This window comes from Carya illinoinensis, chromosome 7 (genome assembly GCF_018687715.1).
Source record: "Carya illinoinensis cultivar Pawnee chromosome 7, C.illinoinensisPawnee_v1, whole genome shotgun sequence".
NCBI classification, from domain to species: Eukaryota; Viridiplantae; Streptophyta; class Magnoliopsida; order Fagales; family Juglandaceae; genus Carya; species Carya illinoinensis.
This window is the reverse complement of record NC_056758.1, coordinates 13,882,166-13,908,589: the sequence shown is the minus strand read 5'-3', so window position 1 is coordinate 13,908,589 and position 26,424 is coordinate 13,882,166. Positions and strand designations below refer to the sequence as shown.

General features: G+C 34.5%; 1 protein-coding gene and 1 long non-coding RNA gene across 5 annotated transcripts in view; one reads left to right on the top strand and one right to left on the bottom strand.

Annotated features, from left to right (window-relative positions):
- Positions 1-14,810: 14,810 nt before the first annotated feature.
- Positions 14,811-15,491, bottom strand: LOC122315648. 2 transcript variants are annotated; one of them, XR_006244079.1, is made up of 2 exons: positions 15,348-15,491; positions 14,811-15,258 (listed from the first exon to the last, which is right to left on the bottom strand). It is a non-coding gene; the product is annotated as an uncharacterized LOC122315648 (long non-coding RNA). The 2 variants fall into 2 exon arrangements; XR_006244078.1 differs by having other exon boundaries at positions 14,811-15,231.
- Positions 15,382-26,424, top strand: part of LOC122315647 — a 34,316-nt gene continuing 23,273 nt past the window's right edge. For all 3 annotated transcript variants that reach the window (XM_043131695.1, XM_043131694.1, XM_043131693.1), the window contains exons 1-4: positions 15,382-15,779; positions 15,871-16,179; positions 17,195-17,305; positions 17,577-17,667. In XM_043131695.1, the coding sequence (XP_042987629.1) occupies positions 15,382-15,779; positions 15,871-16,179; positions 17,195-17,305; positions 17,577-17,667 (909 nt within the window). The remainder of the gene's footprint in view (positions 15,780-15,870; positions 16,180-17,194; positions 17,306-17,576; positions 17,668-26,424) is intronic.

Sequence of the window (26,424 nt, the reverse complement as noted above, 5' to 3'; positions counted from 1 at the left end):
TGGAAGAAAATAAACACTGAAAAATACTCATCGCAGCCGCAACTCGTCTTCAAAAACTCAAGGAAATGATTCAATGTTTTTCTCCCGTCTGTGCTCGTGTATGATTCCAACATACGTGCAATAATTGGAATTCCCTCTACAAAATAGATGAATTGAATCCTTCTAGTTGTCTTTTTCAGTCCCAAAAAGTGTTCTCCAGTTAAAAAGTACGGTCATAGAGTAAAAAATCCCTTTTATATGGTCTGACGGCGAAAGACCCTAGATCTGTCAAAATACGATGTTCGCTCGAGCGGGGCGTCGGGCGCACGTCGAGCGTTCGACTCTGTCTGATTTCGCTCGAGCGTCCTATCAAGCGCACATCGAGCTTTCGACTCTACCTGATTTCGCTCGAGCGGCCAATGTCTCCGCTCGAGCGATCTTTGCTTTTCAGCAACCCGCTCGAGCTCCCTGTCGAGCGGCAGTCGAGCGTTTGAATCTGCCTGAATTCGCTCGAGCGGCCAAAAGCCTCCGCTCGAGCGAATTTGTAAAAAATGCAATACGAAATTTTGCAAGTCATCAGAATTACTGAAAAAATTTGAGATGAAAAGTGCTAAGGAAATTAGAACACCAATGAGCCCATCAACTAAACTTGATAAAGATGAATCCGATAAGCCAGTTGACTCGAAAATATATCGATGTATGATTGGTAGCTTATTATATTTAACAGCCAGTAGACTAGATATTATGTTTAGTGTGTGCTTATGTGCACGCTTTCAATCATCTCCAAAATAATCACATTTAATTGCAGTTAAGCGCATTCTTAGATATCTTAGTGGTACAATTAACCTAGAGTTATGATACCCTAAGTACACATCTTTCGTTCTAATCAGCTACACAGATGCAGATTATGTTAGCTGTAAAATAGATCGAAAAAGCACTAGTGGAGCATGTCATTTCTTAGGTCATGCACTAGTTTCCTGGTTTAGTAAAAAATAAAATTCTGTTGCACTATCTACTGCTAAGGCAGAATATGTTGCTGCGGGTAGTTGTTGTGCTCAAGTTCTCTACAGGAAGCAACAACTTGAAGATTTTAAACTCATGTATAATCACATTACAATCAAATGTGATAATACAAGTGCCATAAATCTTTCAAAGAACCCAATACAACATTCTAGAATTAAGCATATTGAAATAAGATATCATTTTCTTCGAAATCATGTGCGGAAAGGCGATATAGTACTAGAGTTTACGAACACACATGATCAATTAGCAGATATTTTCACAAAACTTTTACCAGAAGATAGATTCTGTATGATCAGAAGAGAAATAGATATGATGCATGCTATGAATATCTCTTAAAAGATAGACTAGAGTCAATAAAAATAGAGATAGATTTTTGAAAGACTTTTACATAAACTTGAGATTCTTAGCCTCATGTTTGAGACGCTCATTCTCTTCATACAATATTATGTCATTCTTATCCATGGGAACCGGCAAGCGGAATAAAGAATCTAATAAAGATTTCAACTGTTTATTCTTCTTCCGAATGATTCCTTCCCTTGTGTGAGACTCTTGAACAATTCATTGAAGTACAACAATTTGTTCTTTGAGCTTTTCAACTTCATGATTTCTGGCTTGTAGCCGTTGAGAAAAAACAACAATAGAGGAAGAGTAGCGAGTTCCAAGACTCACCAAGTCATAGATAGCATCAGAATCTGACTTATTAGCCTAATTATTATTTTCTTGCTGCAACATGGCACCAATGGCAGCTGCAGAAAGGACAGGAGGTTGAGGTACAGAATGCCTCATGAATGGATCTAAAGAAATATTAGAAGAATGAGCCATTGAGAAAAGAATAGAAGGCTTAAAACAAGAATGTTGAAAGAATGCAGATGAGTTATAGATATGAGAAGAAAGCTTGATGCGGATTGGATGAACTTTAAGACTGATTTTATAGAGATAACATAAAGAACCAGATGAGCTATCATCCAAGTCAAAGAGTGATGTGATTTTTTTTTCCTGATCGGTGAAAATGACATTTTTTTAGAAATTCGGAGCCTTCAATCTCATTTGTCAACAACATCAGGCGATTTTTTCAAATCTCCAGCCACACTTGTCGGGTCACGGACGAATCCAATTTTTTTTCAACTATCTACAGTGTCTACTAACGCAGCGTTTTCTTCAGTCCATTTAGTTGTTGCGGATCCTTTTTAATGATGCCAAAAGGGGGAGAAGTGTTAGACTAGAACATTAATATTGTTTCAATTGCTAAATTTGTTATATATGCTTGAAATTATATTTATACTTTTGCTTGAATAACTAACGCACATTCTCAGGGGGAGCTTAAGTATTAATACAGGTTTCAGGTTCTATCAAGAATTTGTCATCATCAAAAAGGGGGAGATTGTTGAACCCAAGGTTTCAATCTTTGTGTAATTATATATCTATACATGTATTTTGATGATAACAAATGAATTCAAAGAATAAAGGAGTTTCAAACTTAAGTTGTCTACAAAATGGAGTCAAGCACATCAAGGAAACAAGCATGAGTAAGAAAGGAATAAGTTCACATTAAAGTCATAGAGTAATGTTGTAAATCTCTTAAAAATTTGAAATTAGAATTAAGGTTCACAATTAATATTTTATCATAAAGCATTAAAATACATTTTTCACATGTGCATGAATATTTTAAAAATTAAATTTGAAAATTTTGAAAGGTGATTGATTGTCATCTTTTACATGTGCATACCTTGATTAAAGGGTTGAACTTTGAAAATATTAAAGATGATTGATTGTCATCTTTCACATGTATATGTTTTATTTGAATATTTTCAAAAATGATTGATACTTTTTTTGACTTATGCAAAAGGTAGATGATTTTGTTTGAAATATTTGAAAAGTAAAGTGTGCTCCTTTTGTCATATGCAAAAAGTAAAAGATTAGATTTGAATTTTTTGAAAAGTAAAGTGTGCTCCTTTCGTCATATGCCAAAAGTAAAAGATTAGGTTTGAAATTTTTGAAAAATTAATGATGTTGTCTTTGACAATTGAAAAAGAAGAACCTTTTATTTGAATTTTTTGAAAAAGTGAATGATGTTGTCTTTGACATGTGAATCTTTTTAAATTTGAATATGAAGTCTCATATGCCTATAAATAGATCATTTGAGAGCTTCACATTCACAACATCCAAAGCATACAACATTCATTCAAAGCTTTCATTCTCTCTTCTCTAAGCATTGAGCCTTAATCCTTGTTCATTTTGAGAGATATAGTTTGCGCTGTATTATTTTTATTTCACTCATTGATGAGTGGTTTCTGATAACCTACCCACTATCAACTCTTGTATCAGAAAAAGGGTGTGTATAACCCTTGTGCGTGTAGAAAGTGTTCTACACGGAGAATAGTTGAATCACCACATGTAAGGTGATTGCAAGTGTAGAAGGTGTTCTACATGGATCCTTTATAACGGTATTATTCAAAGGTGTAATAGGTTTCTATCTCCACCTGAAGGAGGTTGAATAGTAAATTTGAGAATCCTCAAGGGGTAGCTTGAGGTGAGGACGTCGGCAGTGGGACCGAATCTTGTTAACATACTAAGTTTGCTTCTCTCTTACCCTTACTCTTTATATTTATTGTTATTTCATATTTTGTTTATATTTTATATTATATATTTGATTTATAATTGTTATTTTTTTAATACAACTCAATTCACCTCCCCTCTTGTGTTACTCATCTGGGCAACAGATACTAGTTCGTTCAATCAAATAGGCATGAGGAAATGTTCAAACAAACAATATAATAGTCGTATAGTAAAATATGTTTGAACTTATTAAGTTAGACGTTCGATCGGACCACGATAGGACATAGAAATTACGTAGAAAACTATTCATGCTATAATTGTGCTTAAAGATAATTGTAATTTAGAAACATACTAATAGGATCATATACAATTTGGAGGTGGTATGTCGGCGTCGGACCTCTTTCCTACAAGGACTTAATGTGAGCTTCATGGCCAATCAGTCCATGCCATGTAATTAAGCAAAAGTCTTACGAAAAAAAAAAAATCTAAGTAAAAGATGAATTTAAAGAATATACAGAGAATTGGTTTGAATATTTAATTCTCCAAATTTTTCTGGATATATAAAGTCATGCATGTGGATACGTATATCACAGCATGCATGTAGATGATCATGAGTTTTATCACAATAAAGAATGTTGTTTGAACCACTAGTTTACCAATGATTTATCGTTATTTTTTAAAATTTTATTTATTAGTGATAAAGTAAGTGAATATTATTGAGTTTATGTGTTTTTTATTAAAAAAATATATAAATATTTAAAGATGTTAAAAAATGAATAAAAGAAAAGGCAAAAAAAAAAAAATCTGAAATGCACTTATCGATTGATTATCAAAGGGATTATTGGTCCCTATAGCATTATCCACTCAACATATCAACAATACAATAAAAAACTACTTACATGCATCAGGTTCTATCTCTAGCTCCTGAAGTTCTATGATCTCTATCATGTTTTCATATTCTTCCTTCTGCTCATCCAATTCATCAATTGGATTGTTATCATCATCTTGTGGGGTTTTATATGTGTTTAATTGATATATTTGGTGTTTGCGAGGAGATCTCCGTCTTCTACATTAAGAAAAAGCTAAATTAACAGATTGCATGTGTCTCATTCGTCTTAGATATCTATCTCTACTTTCGGTATTCAAATTATGATCTATTTCTAGGTACCTACCAATGATTTGATCTATTACATACTTATTTTTGTAATATTATTGGCTAGACAATTGATCATTCTAGTGGCATATTGGTTTCTTCTAACTAGCATAAAGGATTAATTCCTATTTCTTATTTGTGCTCTCATTTGGTGATATCTTATTTGGTATTTTTAACGTCTATTAGAGAAAATTTCTATATATATTTTTTTGTCAGAAAAGAATTAAAAGAGAATTATCGGTATATTTCAAGATTTTGTACAAGAATTAAAGAGATATAACACTGTAGTGTGGAGATATAATGAAAGCATTTTTACACATGTACAGTGCTTTGCACAAACCAACTAATCTCAAGTATTCAAATATTTTCTTCCCAAACATCACTCAAATGTAAAAAATTTTCAATTTTAAATCTTCAACTTTTTCAGCTAATTATTACCAAATCATTACAAATTTTCCAAACAACAAAAACAAAACACCCCCAAAAAAATATATATAATTCTTGAGACTTAAGCTTTAAAGAAGAAGCTTCAAGCTTTGTAATTAATGATAGATGAAACAAACGAAAAGTTAACTAAATTTCAAGGGAAAAAAAGGAACAAACATGTATTTGTCTTTGAAGTAAAATTCCCAAAACCAAGCCAAGAAAAAAAAGCCCCCCAAAATCAAGACCCATAAATCTCATGCTACTAATAAAAAACCAGCATGAATCACAATTTATATATGGAGATTCAATGAAATAGGACAAAAAACATGAAAATCTGTCTTACTCTTATTTTGTTCTTTTTCTAGTTAACAAGTTATAGACCAAAATGCTATTCAGGCTTGACTTATAGCCAGCTGCAAAAGACTTTAAATGTGTACGTGGGTTTCCCTCATATAAAACTAGAATATAAAACTCAACTACTGCAATGACAATCTTCTTAAGAGATAAATACAAAAACAAAATATAAAAAAATAATGACAAAAAAAAAACACAGTAGAAACTTATTCGAATAAAAAAAATAGAAACTTCCAATAGCTTATCACCAATTGTTTGGATAGAGTTTATATAGAAGTAAGTATTATAATTGCCAATGATGGTTTTGAAGTTATTAGATAGCTTGACAACCTCTGAGTAGCTATACTTTAGATTATTTGATTTGATGTTGGATTTGGTAGCCATGTCTACTGGAAGAAAGATTATCAGAATTGAAGAATTCACATGTTTGCTAAATATATTTTTGTGAATTGCATTGTAATGTGCTTAGTTTATATTTTAAACCTCTCATGCTCGTTACTATAATTAAATCCAGAGTCCAGTTATCTTAAAAGGGAATGCACACTAACCTTCAAGCTTGTACAACCAAATCTCATATGTAATGATGTTATAGCCATACTAAGTTTGGGTTGTTGCCATCGTGGCTCATTGATGAAGTTATTACATTTGGAGTTTGATTTTAATGTCTAGCATTGGGTTTTTAGAAACAACTATTCTAGTTGCATGTACCCAAGAATTTGTGTTCTAGTTGCTTTTGTCAAAGTTGTTTCTTGCATGCATGAATGATCTCACTTGCATTCATTTTCTTCTTTATTTGTCAACAAATGACAAGTTCAAGATCTCATTTCGGATAAAGTTCTTGGACTACAAGAGGAGAAGACAAAGCTACTTTGGAGAGATCACTATGCTATTGTGGCATGTAATCTAAGCTATGGACTTATAGAAAAACTAATAGTTTTGGTAGAAGATTTTACAATCGTCCAAACTACAAAAACAATAAACAATATGGCTTTTTTGAATGGATTGATCTTCAAAGTGAACAAAACAATTGTTGTAAGATGACGTTGGAATTAGCTCAATGAAAGAATAATAAGGTACTTCATGAACGTTTAAGCATTGAACAATCTAAATTTAAAGCAATGGAGAAGTAAAAGAGAATGTTGAAAGTGTTAATATTGTCATGGTTATTTTTTATGGTAATTTGTGATGTGTTTTTTAGGTTTTCGAAAAACTACAAGGTATGTCGGCCAGTGTTACAACTCATGTATCCCGTTATAATATGTGGTGAATGTAATGGGAACTTGTGAGATGTTTTGAATGTACAAAATATGTATTGAATGTAATGAAAATTTTAGACATGTGCTAGCATTCTTTTTAGACAGTTTTTGGAGAGCTTCTTTTATACATGTATTTTGGTTGATGTTGGTTTCATGTGGTGAATACATTTTGAATAGCAAAAAAAAAAATGAAAATATTCAGAATGTCGAAAAACACTTAAGCATAAATAAACATTCAAAATGTCATAAATCAACTTTAGAATTACATAAACATTCAGAATTACATAAACATATATATTTGTTTATTTTCAGAATTGGTTCAAAACTACATAAACACTCAAAACATGGAATAAAATAGAATTACATTACATTCACATTTTAGTTAACATTCACTCCTCAAAACACTTCAATCCACTATTCAAAACCCACAATATTCTAGATAATTTCCTGTCACAACAAAATAAATATGGGTTAAATTAATTTTATGATTAAGAGAAGTTAAATCAACTTTCCATAACATAACAAAAGACCAAAAAATGACACATACAACATTAAATTATATTTGCACTAAAAATCAAAACCCAGCGATACATTATCAAAAGTTGGCCCAAGATCCTTGCATAAACCACAATACAACACAAAAAAGATTAACTTCTTCTATTAAAGAGGTATAAAAATAATTATAGAAATGCTATTATACCTCACTATCAGACAATTATTCCTAACATGTCTCTCATTCTTGCAAATGCTATGTCTTTTGTAACTTGCGTTTCTTTTGGTTTCTTTGCTCTCAAAGTTTTTGATCGTCTTTATGTTGGCACTCGTCGAAGATTTTAGATAGTTTGTGAAAAGTTTGACACAACTTGACTTCTTAACATATAAGAATCATTTATTGACTTTCCTGTACCTGAAAAATTTGTTTCTTGAATATCTACATGTTCTTCCATCATAAGCAACTTTTTGTGGACCTTCTCTAATTTAAGAGAGATGTAGTTGAGTTTTTCTATTGATTGCGACCCAAGTTTTGTAATGTTATAAAATTGTATCATCAACTTGCATTTTCTCATAATAGGATCATCTTGTGTTAGGACTTGCATTTCAAAACATGGAATGTCAGTAATAGGTCAACTATTGTTATTAATAGTCCATTTTTTTAGAACATACTCTGTGACAATCTATCTAACTTTGATTTCTTGCCAAGTACACAAAGGATATGCCTATAAAGAATCCACATAAACTCAAACATATGGTATGTATATGCTGGAATTCCTTCACCACTCTCCAATGTCACATAATAAAGCGGTGTTTCTTTGCCATGAGGTGTCACAACATATGTCTTGCTTTTACCCTCTTTGAAAAACTTGTCTTGAGAGATCATGAAAGATTTTCTTATATAAACTATGGCTGCCTCCTTTTCAGTTTTATGACATGTTTTCAAAATCCAAAATCGCCCATATATGTTTTGTTCGCACATTATTCTCTTTCTCTTTAAAAGAACGTGCATTTACAACTTTCTTATACTGATGCACAATGTCACTAACTATAGTATTTGATCGAATATAATTCTTGAAAAAGTTGTTCATGCTTTAACTCCTTTGAGTCATTGACATACCAGCACAAAATGTCAAATGCAAAAAAGCCAGAACACACTTATCCTATCGGTTGTAAAGATTTTACAATTAGGAATCATCTCCTAGCCTATACTTCACTAATATCGAATTTCATTCCTACTTGAACTCATCAGTTGTAATTGTCTCATTGATATAGTGACGAAAATATTTTTGAAACTTTGGAAATTTGTTATATATAAGACACAAATGTTTGGAACATTTTTGTAAGTTGTGCAACAAGTATAACCTATGAGTCGTATTTGGGAGTATCTCTACAATGGTTTTCACCATTGCCTTGTCATCATCGGTAATTATAGTTGAAGGAAGACATCCAAGCATTGTCTCTTGTCATGTTTTTAATAACCATGTATACAATTCGACTGTTTCATTAATCAATAAAGCACAACCAAACATTATGGTTTGGTGATGATGGTTCACTTCAAAAAATGACACAAATGACATCTTATAAATATTGGAGAGGTATGTGGCATCAAATGTGACAACATCTCCAAAATATTAGTACGTAGCTCTTGATTAGACATTTGCCCAAAAATAATTTCCATACACCTATTCTCATCAACTTACATGGGGTATACAGACTCAAGTTCTTTGCATTGTCGATAAAGAAAGTAGGCATATAAGCTTTATGTATCCCCTCTTCAAATAATGTTCTCTTTTTGTTTCTTAAGAAATTTTCAACATTCTTGCCAATACAACCAATGTTAAAGTTACCACCTGACTTTTTACTCAACACGACATTATCTTTCTTGTCAGTACATCAGATTCATTCAAAATCATAATAAGTTTTTTTTTTAACTTTAGTAACTCCCCTATATCCACGAAGCAAACTAGTACTTCTCGGTGTAAGTAGAATATGGTTATATTTAAGCACAAACTTGAAAACTATCAACTTCTCACCATCTTTCTTTATTCCCATAATTACTTTAATTCAAATCTTTGTCTCCGCAGGTTCATGAATTGTTCGTTCTTTTTCTTTGTGACTTTCCTGCTAAAGTCCTTCTCTTGAGCAAACATGGTATACTGCAACAAGCTTTTTATCATCTTTGGAAAATCGAGTATAGTTGGTCCGAATGGCCAAACCTTTATGTCTTGCATATGCCTTATAAAATGCTTGGACATCTTCAACGTCATCAAATAGCATACCAATGAATTGCTTCAAAGGACCACTACTTGAAGAGGATATCACATTGAATCCATTATCCACACGTACTTCATCTTCTTCATTCACTATATCTTCCATATTCACTCTGTCTTCTACATTCATAACATGTTCTCTATGCTTTCAACTCCCACATTCTCAACTTATGGACTTTTCACACATTATTATCTCAACTTCATCACTATCAGAGCAGGAATTTTATCATTTAATACAAAATAATCACATTACAGATTTAATACAAAGTCTCTATCTTAATGTTTAAAAAATAAATAATCATGTTATGTGGATTATGCAATATTTAATACAATGTTGAATGATGTCTCTTTGTATTAAATCATCCAATTCAACTGGATAAATAGAGAGACCCAGATTCACAAGTCTCTTAGTTTATTATCTTCAACTTCATCACCTGATTAAAGAGCTTTGAGACCCAGAAAAGCTCATTGTATCTTCGATTGTAACAATGAGAAAAATCACTTGGAATTTTGGTTTCATTGATTTTTATTTTTACAGACAAGCATGTGTTAAAGAGCTTGATGAAAGAAGCCCTTTGGGATTTGTTTCAATAACTCAGTGAAAGTATGGTCTGTTTCTTAAATCAAAGACAAAGGTTCCACATACAGTAATAATGATTTGGTTAACGAAGTTTGAAAGTTCAAAATTTAATAGAAAACACCTAGATCAGTATTGACTACAAGTTTGAAACTTTGAAACCAAAGCTAGGCGGATAGCCCCATTTCACTTCAAATCAAAGCTACAGTTTTGCAATTTGTTTTTATTGCCCAAGAACAAATGAAGTTTTAGTGTAGCTTGAAGAGAAAAAATAGGAGCAACTTGGAAGAACACATCACAATAGAAGGAGCAAATTGGAAAACATATAATCAAGAAATTACCGAGCAAATGATGGAGATGGAGACCTGAATAGATGGAGATGGGGGAGATGGGCGATAGAGATGGGCGACGACAGAGATGGTTGGCAACGGTGGTAGGAGAAGACATATGGCATAACACTTGGAATGTGAGGGGTCTAAGGTCATACAGATGAATAATCTAGTATGATAGACTCCATTAGCTTAATATGAAATAACTGATGTGTCAAAATCAATTGGAGCTCTTTACGAGTCAATGCTCGGAACTGATTTCCTTCCTCTAATACTTGATTTTCCTTTTTTCTTGTATTGCAGTCCTATTATCTAAAATTATCAAATTATCCCTACTTTTAAATATGAATGGATTAGATTACCCTCCTTCTTCTATAACCTAAATCTCTCAAACATTTCAAATTCAGAAAACTTTCCCTTTGCTGCGCATGCCCCCCGACCAGAATGATTCTCCCATCACAGAGTGAGGAACGGTAATGCTTACTACTCTGCATTTCATACGCTGTGTTCAGGCATTGGGACATACTTTGCATTTCAAGAACGGTAATAGATTGAAGCCCTTGTTCTTCCCCTAGCTTTCACTTCCCTCGGCTAGTAAATTTCCTCTATTTTTGTCAATGGTTAAATGCTTAAGATTGCCTATACGTACATGCATGTTAGAATAAATTATAGAACTATTGTGAAATTCGAACAGTGTTAGAGTCTTAAAAGAATTAAGGCTTAAAAGAATGAAGCCTTGTAAATATCGGGACATACTCTATAAGTTGGAATAAATAGACTGATTGTGTAATTTATTCTTAGAATAAATTAGCAAGACTCCTTGCTGATTTTCTTTTAAATTAGTTGGAATAAATGGGAAACTTGACCAGTTTGAGTCTTAAAAGAATGAAGGCTTAAAAGAATGAAGCCTTGTAAATATCCGGACATACTCTGCCAGTTGGAATCAATAGACTGATTGTGGAATAAATAAATGGGAAACTTGAACAATTGGAGTCTTAAAAGAATGAAGGTTTAGATTTGAGGTTGTGTAAATTAGTAAGACATTATGCAAGTTGGATATTCAAGCTTATGTTTTTTTTTTCTAAAATGTCTTGGAATAAATTAGCAAGACTCCTTGCTGATTTTCTTTTAAATTAGTTGGAATAAATAGAAAACTTGAACAGTTGGAGTATTAAAAGAATGAAGGCTTAGATTTGAGGTTGTGTAAATTAGCAAGACATTATGCAAGTTGGATATTCAAGCTTATGTTTTTTTTATATACTATAGCTTTAGGAATTCTAGAGAATTAATAGAGTTCTACTTACTTTATAAATACCTTAAGTTTAATTTTCCAACTAATTTTCTAACTGATAAACACCTAGCTAGGATTCAACATGATTTTGTATATTTTTTCTTTATATTTTATTCTCAGATTGCCTTTATTTAATTTTTCGTATTTTCATGTTGTGTAGTGCTTAAATATATCAAAATTTTTCTTGATGGAGAAAGGGGAAGAATGTAGATCTACTAGGCAACTCTCGTTTTTTTAAGAAAGCAGTAATTATATGGATACCCCAAATATGAGAGATGATGAGGAAGTAGTGTTGGGGAATGATGATGATGAGTTGGTTTTAGAGCCAATATCGGGAAATGATGATGATGGGGTTACAGAGCCAACATCGGGAAATAATGATAATGGGGTTTTAGAGCCAACACCAGTGATGTTTTTTAAAACTGAGAAAAAACTCATTAATTACTACAAGCAATATGGGAGATAGACTGAATTCGGCATAATGACCTAAAGAAGTAAAAGGGAAGAAGATGAGAGTGTTTGATATATAACAGTTGATTGTTCTTGTGGTGGTAAGGCAAAGAAGTGTATTACCAACCTTGCTAAACCATAAGGCAAGGAAGTGTATTACCAACCTTTTTAAACCATGCCCAACAATGAAGACTAATTGTAAGGCGAGAATTAATACAAGTTTGGTTGATGACATCTTACACATAACTACTGTCTATAATGTACACAAGCATGGGTTAAGTCCACAAAAGGCAAGATTTTTTATATGTAATCATGCAATTGATGATTCCGTGAAGAGGCAATTAGATATCAACGACAAAGCAGGCATAGGTATGGCCAAAAGTTTTAATGCATTGGTTGTCGAGGCTGGTGGCTTTGAGAAACTTCCATTTATTGAGAAAAATGGAAGGAATTATATTGACAAGGCTCGACACCTTAGATTTGGCAAAGGAGGTGCTGATGCACTTCTTGTTTATTTTGAGAGGATGCAGTATAAGAATGATGAGTTTTACTTATCGATGGATTTAGATGATGATGGTCGATTAAAAAAAGTCTTTTGGGCTGATGCACGCAGCACAACAACATATGAGTTTTTTGAGGATGTTGTGACATTTGATACAACATACCTAACAAATAGATATGCATGACATTTGCCCCGTTTGTGGATGTTAACCACCATGGACAGTCAATACTTTTGGGAGTAGGCTTGATATCAAGTGAAAATACTGAAACATTTGTTTTGTTATTTGACACTTGGTTGAAATGTATGGACGGGAGAGTGCCAAAAGTTAACATCACCGATCAAGACAGGGCCGTGAAAAATGCTATTGCAATAGTTTTCCTAAATATCGGGCATAGATACTATTTGTGGTACATAATGAGAAAACTGTCAGAGAAGTTGAGCTCACATGCTGAATTTAAGTGTGGTTTGAAAAGTGCATTGTAGTAGTGTGTTTATGATTCTAAGAATTCTGATGAGTTTGAGAAGTCTTAGGAGGTATTTATTGACACTTACAATTTGCATGAAAATGCATAGCTTCAAAGTCTCTATAGTGAGCGCACATATTGGATTCCTGTATACCTTAAACATACATTTTGGGCTGGGATGAGTACAATTCAGATGAGTGAAAGCAAGAATGCCTTTTTTGATGGATATGTATATTTAGGGACTATGTTGAAAGAATTCATAGATTAATTTGACAATGCACTGAGGAAGAAAGTAGATAATGAGATGGCAGTGGATTTCCACTCATTTAATTGCACTATCCCTTATATATCTCATTTACTTGTGGAGAAAAAATTTAAGCAGTGTATACGAATTCTAAATTTAAGGAAGTGCAGTTAGAAGTAATGATGATTATCTACTCTCACTGTGTTATCATAAAAACAGAAGGGGAAATTACCATGTATCAAGTTAATGACCAAAGAAAAGTTGAAGTCAACATCAAGCAATCAATAGTGTTGGCGTACTTCAATGAAGATGATTGTGAGGTAAAGTGCATGTGTGGACTATTTGAGATGAGAAGATTATATGTAGGCACATTCTTTTAATTTTCATCGCAAGGGATGTCCAAGTGTTGCCGAAAAAGTACATTATGGATAGGTGGAGAAAGGACATTAAACATAGATATGCTCTCATTCATAGCAGTTACGATGACTTGAGTGGTAAACCAGCTACTAGTCAATACTCTGGTTTGATAAAATTATGTTACGAAGTAGCTACAAATGCATGTGAAAGTGAAGATAATTTCTTAGACATGACACAAAAGTTAAAGGCAATGAATTTAATTTACACTAAATCAAAGTCCCAGGCCACAGTTGCAAGCACTCATACTTCCATTGATGCCAAAACTGGAAGTTCGAAGAAAGTGTTGAGTCCTCGTATTGTCCGAGGCAAATGGAGGCCCCCATCAAAGAGGAGACAACCTACAATAGAGAAGTTACAAACTAAAAATAAAAAGGCTAGTGGCAAGCGATAAATGATAAATATGGGAAGATTTAAATAATGTCATTTTGATATAGTTTTAACACATTTATTTTTAAGTTATATAATTTGTTTATGTAGTTAAATGTAGGCAACATCACACATGGAAGATGTATTAAACCCCATCGATTTGGTAATACTGAATGGCACACCACAAGGTGTTGTTTTGCGATTGCCTGATATACAACAAAGCGTTATTTCTCAGGTAAATGTTAAATACTATTCCCTTTTGTCCAATTTTGCATGATTTTTTAGATAATATTTGAAACTACTTGTAGGTAAACATTGCATCTGATGACCCTCTCAATGATTGATGAAAGACATGGTAGACTGCTATGTTTCGCCAACAACTTACAATTTGAAGATGTTGTAGATTGTTCATGTTGACTATATTCATAACTTTAGTTGTATAACTCTATTTTGTCTTCTTGTAATGGAGAGTTGTATTGTTGTGATGTTGGATATTTTAACAATTTCATGGTTATAAGATATGTTTCCTCATTCCCAAATTATTACAGGTTGGTCATGTTCATGAGATTGGTGGAGATTAGATTGGACATGAGATATGTTTCCTAATTTTTAGTATTGAAAACATAACAATCCAAATTGTCTAAAAACATAACAACACTGACAATAAGTGATAGGATATCACATATTCAAAAAGTTTCATATACAACTGATGGGTTTGAATATTACAAGATTGTAAACCTATATATTACAACCTACTTAACAACATTACACAGTTTGATACAGTTTTACTTAATTTGTAACTATTCTTGATCCTATGCAACAACGAAATATTAGAATTGCAAGTCCTCAATACATGCATGGTTGTATGCGAGTATGGTTAATATCTTTCATTACACCATGAAGCTCATTTCAATCATTTTGGATATCCTCTTCCGATATTTGAATCTGTACTCTTGCATGTTGGAGTTCTTCCTTCCTTTTTTGGATTTCTTCCTCTCACTTTTGGAGTTCTTCCTCTATTTTTTGGAGGCGATGTTCTCTTTCGCAGTCAAATTTTTCTTCATTTTCTACTTCAATATCTGCCCATAAAAGTACTCACAGTATAGCTTTCCTTGCAGAACCAAACACGTTACAGCATCTGGACATTTCAAATCGTAGAGAATGGGGCGAGCTCTTAGAGAAGGAAATCCCTTACCAAAAACATTTAGGGAGCGGCGACAGCGACTGCCATGCGGCGATTGGGAGCAACAATGGCGACGGGCGAGCTCTGGGTATGGTTTCATCTCGGGATGGGTGAAGATCTCTTTTGGGGAAGGGTTTTGTTTTCTATAAATGAAACGCAGCGTTTCATTCAGTGCGTTTCATTTAGTAATGAAATACAGTTTTTCATTTGTCTGCAACGCAATCCACTTAAAGAGGACTGCAATAAGAATAATTCTTCTCACGTATACGCTACCAAACATCTACCAGATTCCTCTCAAAACCATCTTCTGCGCCGTTTGACTTCGCCAGCGGCCCAGCCAACCAACAGAATCATGAAAAAAAAGGAAGGATCATCATATCCAGAATCAAAACCCGTTGATCTCTTGCACCAATTCGAACATATACTCGAAGCTGACCCTCTTATGTAACTTCCCTCTAGCTCTGATTTCCATCTCTTTTGGTGTTCTTATTTCAATATATTGTTACACACATATAAATACGCTTCTTGAATGTAGTGATGAAGTGGGTTTTATACATCCGTCCCAATTTGCAAAGCTAACCGAAGAGGCGGACGATGCTACTGATATTCCCACTTCAGAATGTCCAAGCTTCTGGAACAGAGATCACAAGTTCGGTGTCTCGACCCTGGTTCTTCTTCCGTTGTACAATGCGGCTAAGCTTGCGTTTATGGCCGCAATAGGAGAGTATAAGAGACTCGGTCCCGATGTCGTCGTATCTGGTGACGGACTGGAGAGTGAAGTGATGAAGCATAGTAGGGCCCTCTTGTTGCTCAGCCCCGATTTCGGCACTGCCTGGAATTCCAGGTCTCTCTCTCTCTGTCTGTGGATATGACTTTAGGAGATATATATTCTAGATTATCTTCTTTTTTTCTCCTAATTTTGTCATTTGCTATCCGGTAGTTAAAACTAGTTACAATAATAGAAACGGTTTTAAGTTGTATGCGATGGCGTACATAGTGTTTTATTATGACGCCTTAATGGAAGGTCCAAACCACATCACCTATACTTTAAAAAAACTAATTAATGATACAATTGAAACCCCATTGGAACTTTATAAGGACCAAGAACTTGTTATTCTAAAGTAACGTGGGATTCTATATACCACCTACCCTTATTCTTATCATATGGGGTATCACATTTATGTAGCTCCGGGTTTCTAACTTAAGCATCAAGGACCAAAAAAACAAAGTATCAAAAAACTCAAAGCTGCTACACAAACATTGCAGAATCTAGCAAGTGTCCTGACTTTCAGGACCTGATTTGAATCAACAAAACTATTTAGAAGATTTTGTGTTCCAACTTTTTGTTTTAGTTGCTAGTTAAAATTTACATAATACTGTTTGCAGCTTACTTTATTTGAAAGCACACTTCCATCTTTGTTTGAGTTTGAGTTGAGTGCATCCCAGGTTCTCTAGTAAGTGCGTTGATCATCATTCACATGGTCAGACCGCCACCCAACTTTCGAGTGGCTGCGTTAGATGTGCAGAGTTGTAATGTTTGTCGTTGACATATGGATGGACTGGCCATGGAGGGTTATGCCTTGTATTTAACTGACTAGGCCTCAAGGCATGTACATGGCTGTATCTATGATAAACTCACTGTAGACCTAGCCCTGCTCTTACTGAACTTGGAAGTGCATGGGTATTTTATTTTACTTGGGCTATGCCTCCTACTTGGTTTAGTGAAACTTCATTGTACTTATAAAAGAAAAAGAAAATTATTATACTTGCCATCTTATGGGACAAAGTTTTTTGAAGAACTTATACACTGTACTACCTTTGATACTCACACTTCTTCCGGTGACATATGCATTATGCAGGAAGCTAATAGTGTCTAAGAAGCAGGACCTCTCAATATTTATGGATGAACTTCTGTTGTCAGAACTTGTTCTTTCTTATTCCCCCAAAAGTGATCATGCTTGGAGCCATAGGTAACGTATTTTTTAAATGTCTTATATGATGTAGACAATTCACAGTATTGATACATGGGGTTAGCATCGCCTTAATAAATAATATTGAATTGACGAAGACAACTTAGTGCTAGTTTTCTTTTTGTTATATTTGGTTTCATGTATACGATCACCGGGATGATAAAATTGATTTTATTTTTCAGTCCTTTTGAATATGTATTCCCTTTTTCACCTGCATTTGACAGCTCTAAGTAATAAGACAACATTCTTATTCACATTGCCAATTCTATAGGCGCTGGGTGATCAAGTCAGTCACTGGAAAGTGCTCAACTCTACAAGAGATTTTGAGGAAAGAATCTGAGCTGGTGGAAAAAATAGCTGAGGTTCAAATTCAGTTCAAGAACTGCATGCTATTAAATTATGAAGGTTCATATTCGCGTTTTATTATTGAAAGACTCCATTCTCACATTTATTGTGTTCACTTGTTTTTTCTTGAAAACTAATAGTAGTATATAGCAGACAACAGAATGAAGTCCAATTTCAAGACCTTTTATTTTATTTCATTTTTATAGATTAAATTTCTAGTTTACCTGGAAAATACTTGAGACGTGTGAATGTCAATAGATTGTGTTTAAATGGAAACTGAGATCGGGCTGGATTGTTTCTTCTCAAACTATTAACAGGCTGGCTTGCTGTAGATTAGCGTCTTATGTGCTCATGAATGCTACTACTTTGCCACTGCCTTTATGGTTGTTGGTCAGCTAAGACGATTAGCACTGCAGCCAGTGGATGACCCTACTTGTTTCCAATCTTCTTGGATTGACAAATTGTATTTTTAAGGTTGCTTTTGCTTTTTGGAAAATGAGATGAAAAGGTGAATTCCTTCATTTTTTCCTTCTTCATTTTTTTTTTTGGTGCTTTTATTAAAAGAAAAAAGGCAGGCTATATGTAATGTCCCAATGGAAGGCCCAAGCCACATGACCTATACTCCAAAAGGACTACTCAATCATACAATTGAAGCCCCATTGAAACATTATGAAGAGTAAGAACTTCTTCTTCCTAAACAATGTGGCATCCCATACACCACCTACCCTCACTTATCATATGTGGTATCACACCATATAGAATACTTAGTTATCAAAGTATTAATTAATTAAAATTCTCTTTGACTTTTATGATAAAATATAACCTACAAGACATCCAACAGAAAACAAGGCTAAGCTATAGTTAATTGATGTTTAAAAAAAAATAATTGATGTTGATATGATTTTTATTTTTATGAAAAAGGTCTACACATGCCCTTCTTAGTAGGCATTCTCCTATGAATACTTCCAATGGGTGTCGGTTGCTCCCTTTTGCTCTTTAAGGAAATTGAGCATTGTTACTTATAGAAAGGGAAAAAGGTCTCCTCATGACTATGGGAATGGGTATGTCTTACATGGTTTTCGAGCTTTATTTCCATGAAAGTTTAAAGCTCTGAAGTAGGACTCAAAGCTGTGGATTAAACAAGTCTTTGGAAATTTAGTGGTTACTAAGAGAGAGCTAATGTTTGAAGTTTTGAGTTTAGATTTGAAAGTTGACATGAAAGTAAGAGAAGAAGCAACGATGGAATTGGAAAGGCTTCCGTGGATGGGATAAATCTCTTGCCATTAGAAATCAAGGTCTGTATGGCTGAATGGAGGATATAATAAGCCTACACTCTTCCATTTTAATAATTTCTGACCGAAGGGAGAATTTCATTGGAGATATAGGGATGGAAACATCACTTTTATAGCAGAACAAGACATGAAGGATGAAACCGTGATGTTCTTTGTTATCCTTACAAAGAGTTAGTAGAGTGGTTCCAAGGGTAGAAGATTTGCGATTTTCTTTCCTAGGATAGACATATTTAAGCAGAGAGATTGAAAATCCCAGATTTAATGTGAAAGAGTGGTGATATGGATCCCACATTGCTTCGGAGAAATAAGTTCTTGGGGTTTAAAATGATTCAAAGGTGCTTCAATTGTAGCCTTGACTAGTTTTTTTATAACTCCAGATGTGGGTTGGGTTTTCCTTGGGTTGTTAACAATTTTAGCAGGGAATGTTAAGATATGGAGGAGATGGACCATTGTTGTGTTGTGAGGTGGGGTCTTTACTTATGAATTATCTAGATTTGCCTTTGGGATCTTATAAGGATTCCATCGTGTGGAGAATGATTGCTTTTCTAAAGTGGCAAAAACATATTTCTTAGGACTATCTTATCTAGCTTTCTCATCTATTTTATATCCTTGTTCATCATTCTTACTGTTGTCGTCTAGTGGGGCCTTTTACTAGTTGAGTCAAGTGAAGAATTTAAGTTTCCTTTTGTGGAATGGAATATGGGGTCTCCCTCTATGGATTATGCAGGTTTTAGTGTGAATTGAGTTTTGAGAAGGTATTGAGGTTGATTTAGTACTTGGATAAGTATTAAGGCCATTTGGGATGGATTCCTTGGTGTTTTTTTGTTTATGAGGATTTTGTTTGGGATATATTCCCTAGTTATATGGAATTCATCCCTATGGTTTGTCTTAAACTAAAATTTCTCCCAAAACTTTCAATTAAACCTTTTACACCTATTGGTTGTAAAATTGATTAAATTTATAATGGATTAAATTTATAATAATCTAAGAAATATATTATTTTTTTGATAAGTAACAATTTATTAATATCATTAGACGTAACCAAGTACACTGGATGTATACAAGAGAAAACACCTAGCCCATAATAGGGAACAACGCCCAAGAGGGAGAAATTAGAAACCTATCCAATCTACACCAAGCCCGATTGGGACAACAGGTGCCTCCCCAAAGAAAAGCAAGTCACTGTAAATACCCCAATACCTTATTTCCCACATAACTAATACTCCACCCCTACTTATAACCCTACTTATAAAAAAAAAAAAAAAAAAAAAAAAAAAACTAATACTCCACCCCAAACTCCCTTAAAAGCTAAATAGGACCATTCTACCTGATCCGAATGATCATATGAGAATGGAGGAAAGCTTCATAATACAACTGGCCCTGCCATCCCTCTAGTCCTCCCTCGACTTGGACTACCTCCTTTAGCGTCATAGTTGATTGCCCAAGTAAGATGCTTTAACTCCCTGCTTTTCTTAGATCTTGATTTTGTTTCAAGTGACCCACCTCAATTGCAGTGAGTAGTGCTGTGAATTCATCGTCAAATCCTCCACATGTAATCTCCACACACTGCTGTATCTCATTAGCCTTTTGCAACACCCAATCCAAGAACTACTAGCAAGCTGGAGAGGGATTACCGGGACATCACATATTGTAGCCGTGTGGAATATGGCTCCTTTATGTATTTTTTGGTATATTTGGAGTGAAAAAAGCAATAGACATTTTGAGGATCATGAACACTCATTGGAAGTGTTTAGGAGTTTTTTGGAAGACTTTAGTTATGTGGGCCATTGCTTTAGATTTGACTGGTCTTAGCTTTCATGATTTCCTTGTAACTGTTTCTAATTCCTAAATAGGTGTATTCACATGTATACTTCCACCTGGGCTATGCCTATCTTTATATCAATAAAATATCTTATTACTTATAAAAAAAAAAAAAACAATCCGATGATGAACCAGCTATTTTATTTATCGGTGGAAGAGATAACACGGGGACAACATCTTCCCCAAACTCATCTCCCAACTGTAAGTCAGGCCCTAAATATTCCTCCTCGCAAGGCACCAACGGCAACCATAATTTCCTACACACCATCTCCTACATACAAATCCCGCACCTCCTCAACAGCTCCATTGTTGTTGTCACAAGATGCCTAAAGTGATACCAACAAATTGGTTCTCTCCTTCATGAGTGGTGAGGCCATGGTCACCATTAGAGGTTCTGGGTTGGCGGCAAATCCATAAAATCCCCCAAGTCTCGATAGTACATCAAATTCCTTCACCTTTGTTTTGGGTGCCGTTATTTTTTCAGAAAGAACATTGGCTAGAGGTGCGCCACCCCTCGGCGATCCTTTCTATGCCACTCTGACAAACCCTACACCTCCCTTAGGCCTCGGCATTAAACCATTTCCTTTCAACTCCGGTGTGGGTGTCATCATTTCTTTGTGGAGAACACTGACCATTGGCCTTTTCTATGTCACCTGTGGTGGAGGGCATTCCATTTTGGCCGTCTCTACATCGATACCCAATGTAGAACCCACTTTGAAGGCCTCAGCGATTTTCCTTAAAAAATATATTATTTGTTTTTGTTAAGATTTAAGGTTTTTTAGTATATATTTTTTAGTGTGAATCGAGTTTTGAGAAGGTATGGAGGTCGATGTAGTACCTAGACAAGTATTAAGGCAGTTTGGGATGGGCAAGTATTCAAGCGGGCCCTACTTGGGGAGTGGCTATAGAGGTATAATTTGGAACCTGAAGCCCTATGGAAATTGGTGGTTGATTGTAAATATGGAAGCTTGTGGGGTGGTTGGTGTACTGGAGAGGTGAATGAGGCTTATGGAGTGGGGGTTGGGAAGCATATTAGGAGAGGGTGGGGGGTGTTTTATAGCCACTCTAAACTAGTGCTGGGTGAGGGTTCCTGGATTAGGTTTTGGAAGGATATATGGTGTGGGGATGAGGCTCTAAAGGACTCTTTTCCATCTATTTTCTGAGTGGCACGTAATCAAGAAGCTTCAATAGCGGACCTAATGATTCGCTCAAGGGACCAAGTTCAGTGAAATGTCACTTTCAGTAGAGCGGCGCAAGATTGGGAAGTATACAACTTTGAGGCTTTTTTCAGCCTACTATATCCTGTGAAGCCGAATGGACAATATGTCAGAGCCTTGTGGGTTGAAGTGTTTAGCCGAGTTGAGTTAACTTTCATAATGCCTGCCATGCTGATTGAGCTACTGGCTATCTGGACACTTCTGAGAGGTGTCCCACAAGTCAAGACTGTGTGGAAGATGATTCCGATTTGCATTATGCGGTGTATTTGGCAAGAGTGTAACAACCGTACTTTTGAAAACAAGGAGCGGTCACTAGAGGAACTTCGATCTTTGTTTTTCCGCACTTTATATCTATGGGCCATAGCTTTAGATTTTAATGTTTTAAATTTTCATGAATTTCTCGTTTCCACTACCTTGACCTAGATAGGTCTTATCTCTTGTATACCATCTTGTGTACTTGGGCTATGCCTATCTCTATTAATAAACTCTGTTTACTTACATAAAAAAAAGGCCGTTAGGGATGGATTGCTTGGTGTTTTCTGTTTATGGTGATTTTTTTTTGGGATATATTCCCTAGTTAAATACTGAATTCATCCCTATGGTTTGTGTTAAAGTAAAATTTCTTCCAATACTTTTGATTAAACCTTTTACACCTAGTGGTTGTAAAATTGATTAAATTGAACATTCTTTCATAATTTTAAGAAATATTTTATTTGTTTTTGTTAAGATTTAAGGTATTTTTAGTATAATATTTTTTTTAAAGATTTTTAATCATTTTGATTTCTTTTTCAATTTTCTTTTATTGTCTGTAGTTTTTATTTTCCATTTTATGGTTTTTTAGATTTTTATTTTTTAATGTTTCTAAATCTGGCTTTCAAAATATATATATATTTCTTTTACTTTTTACTATATTAAGATCTTTTATGTGCCGCACATATGGTGTGTTAAATGATGTGCTGAGTCTTCATTGATGCTGATGTGGTGTTTCTAACGGTATTTACTAATGGAAGTTTAATGGAATGACTAATTTAATTATTCTGCAAACCACATGGAATTTTAATTCGAAATCACTGGAACCAATTTTACTTTAAAGCAAACCACAAGGTTCAATTTTGTATTCGACACTTGATAAAATTTTGCTATCTTTACAGCACACATAGGTGCTGCTCTTGTATATGTTCCATATACTTGGGCTTTTGCCTCATTTGATCAATATATTTTGTTTACCGATAAAAAAAAAAAGAAGAAGTTTGCTATCTTTACTTATCCAAAAAAAAAAACAAAAGACAAAAATGAATAGGATTACTTATATACTCACTGAAATTTAGAATCCTAGGGGATTAATGGTCTTTGTATGTAGGATCTCATGTTTATTTTGCCTTTTATGATTGATAGCTGAAGTTGAGGTGATTCCCTAATGGATCTGTTGTTTCCTAATACTTTACAAGTAAAGTTGATTGTATGAGATAGAAGCTACAGTGCTAAAACGTTATTGAAATTGGGTGTTTGCTCTATTTGTGAGGTTTTATGTAACACCACACCTTTCTAGGTTAAAAATGATGCTAATTTTAGAAAATCATGTGGGACCAGAATGTTACTTGCCTTTTAATTTTTTTGTAAGCATCAGGTATAAAACATCCCATTACATGGTAAAACATACTTTATTAAGATTAAAAAGCATTATTAAATAACTAAGTATTAGATGGTACCAATATGCATGGTGGTGCATTTGGAGGGAGAGGAATGAAAGAAGCTTTGAAGACCAAGAGCGGCCAATGGATAAGCTTAGAATTTTCTTTTTCAATACTTTACTCCATTGGTTGATTGTAATTGATTTTCATGGCATGACCTTCCATGAATTCCTTGTATCACTAAACTAGCATGCTTAGACATTGCTCTTGTATATGTCCCGTATACCTGGGCTCTTGCCTACTCTTTTGATCAATAAAAATTTGTTTACCAATAGAAAAGAAAAAACTAAGTAATTATACAAGGCCAATTTGCCAAGATCTCACATATTCCGTTAGGGCTACTTTCAAAACCGAGACAATGTGAGATGGGTAATTGTGCAGATTGAGCATTGGTTAGCTGGCTGGAGGAGAATGTGTTTGTACAAAGGTGGTAAAATCACCTTGATGAGGAGCACTATCTCTAATTTGCATATGTATTTCATGTCCTTTTCTTATGCTTCCTTTAGTGTGGCTATTCGCCTAGAGAAGCTACAACGAGACTTCCTTTGGGGTAGCTTAGGTGAAAAGGTCAAATTCCACCAGGTTAGTTGGTCCAAGGCATGTTTTCCGATCTTTGAGAGTAGTTTGACAATTCAATTTTATTTTATTTTATTTTAATTATGCGTTGTTGTGAGAGAGACTTTGGGGTTATCAGAATGAGAGAGAAGCCTTATGGAGAGTTATAATAGATTCTAAGTACGGATGCTCATGGGATGGGTGTGTTCGAACGACCCCCCGGGGGGCGGGGGGGTGTGATTATAGATTAACATAAGTAAAGGTTGTGGGAAGTTTTCTAACATATAGAATGTTGACTTTAATGTACGGATATTGTGGGATGATGCTGGAAATTGCAGGTTTTCAGTCAGTTCTTTTTATGAGGAGCTTGATTGTCATTCTGGCTGTGTTTTCCCCTGGAAAATCATCTGGAGGGTGAAAGTACCCTCTAAGAGCATTGGCAATGGCCTCGCCATTGCTCAATGCAAGTCCAAATTAAATGTAAATGTGAGAAAAACCTCCTGCATTGGCCTATCTATAGTGTGAAAGTTTGACATATTAGCTACAGTAAATGTTAGGACCTCTTCATGTTTGGCGAGTGACTATTCCGAGGCCAAAGGAATATTTTAATATTTCTGCACTAGCCATTGACCTTGGATGAAGCAGATAGCCTAGGATTTTGTCAATATTTACATGATGCAGTTCAAAAAATTATACTTACATTAATTCACATTAAATTTGGTAGATCATAAATATGTGATTGTTGGGTGAATGGTTGGCAAAATATATTTATTGAATAATTAGGTTGAGGGAAAAAATATTTGAAAAATAGTAATTTTATTTTTTTAATAAAGTTATTAATTAATTTATGAAGTGTATTTGTAAAATATTAAAAAAAATTATCAAATATTATTAAAATATATAATATTATATGATTATTTAGAGTTTAAAATAGCTAGTCCAATGTGGACTAATCTAGCTAGAAGTCCATCTTATAGCCAAAGGACTATATTAGAGTTCCATTTTAGACTTGACAATGGCTAACCCATTGCCAATGCTCTAAGGTGGCATTCTTTAGTTGGGTGGTTGCTTTAGGGAATGTGTTGACCACGGATAACCTTAGAAAACGTGGTTGGTGTATAGCTGATTGGTGTGTCACGTGCAAGAAGGATGGTGAATCTGTGAATCATCTTTTTTCACATTGTGAGGTGGCGAAGTCTTTGTGGAATGAGGTTCTTGGTCGGACAGGGTTATATTGGGTGATGCCTAAGGAAGTTGTGGATCTCCTTGCATGTTGGCATGGTTTTGAGGCAAGGAAACGTGTTGCTGCTAGATGGAGAATGATTCCTTTGTGTTTAATGTGGTGTATATGGCTGGAAAGGAATGGAAGATGTTTTGAAGATAAAGAGTGTTCTTTTGAAGATCTTCGCTATTTTTCCTTTTCTACTTTGAGTTTGTGGGCTACGATCTTTGTAAGGAATGATAATAATGTACTGAATCTATTTCTGTCATAGTTTCCTGCTTTCTAGTTTGTAGTAGGTATTTCTTTTGTATACTTCCTATGTACTTAGGCTGTGCCTATTCGTGGTAATAAAATTCTTCTTAATTATCAAAAAAAGTTTTCAAACATATAGATATAAGGGGTCTGAAGGAAGTTTCTTAAAGGTGTTCGGTGTTGCTCATGCGCTTCTATTTGGAGATATCTAGTGATTTCACACTATGGAATGTGAACTTTATTAGGGAGGCTCATGATTGGGAGATGCATGCCTATACTGCATCACCTATTGTATTCCATAAGTTTGGGACCAGGAGGTGAAGACAAGCTAATTTTGGGCCCCTTCCAAGATAGATGTTCGGTATTTGTTCTTTCCATAATGTTCTAATTTTCAGATTAGGATCCACTTGAGAGCTGTTGGTTTGCTTAGACGGATTTTCTAGGGATGATTCTCACCATGTAAAGAGTAAGAAGTCGTTTGATCATCTTTTACTTGATTGCAATGTTGCTAGTGCTCTGTGAAGTTACTTTTTCAGTTGGGTTAATTAGTGCTGCCTAGAAGAATTGTAGACTTTTTTAAATTGTGGCTGTGTGGAAGATGCTTCCTAAATGCCTCATATGATGTAATTTTGAGGTAGAAATTTTGAGGCCTGTGAATGAGTGCTTGAGGAACTCAACTTGCTTCAGTTCTACTTTTCTCCTTTGGACAGATTCTACAGACTTT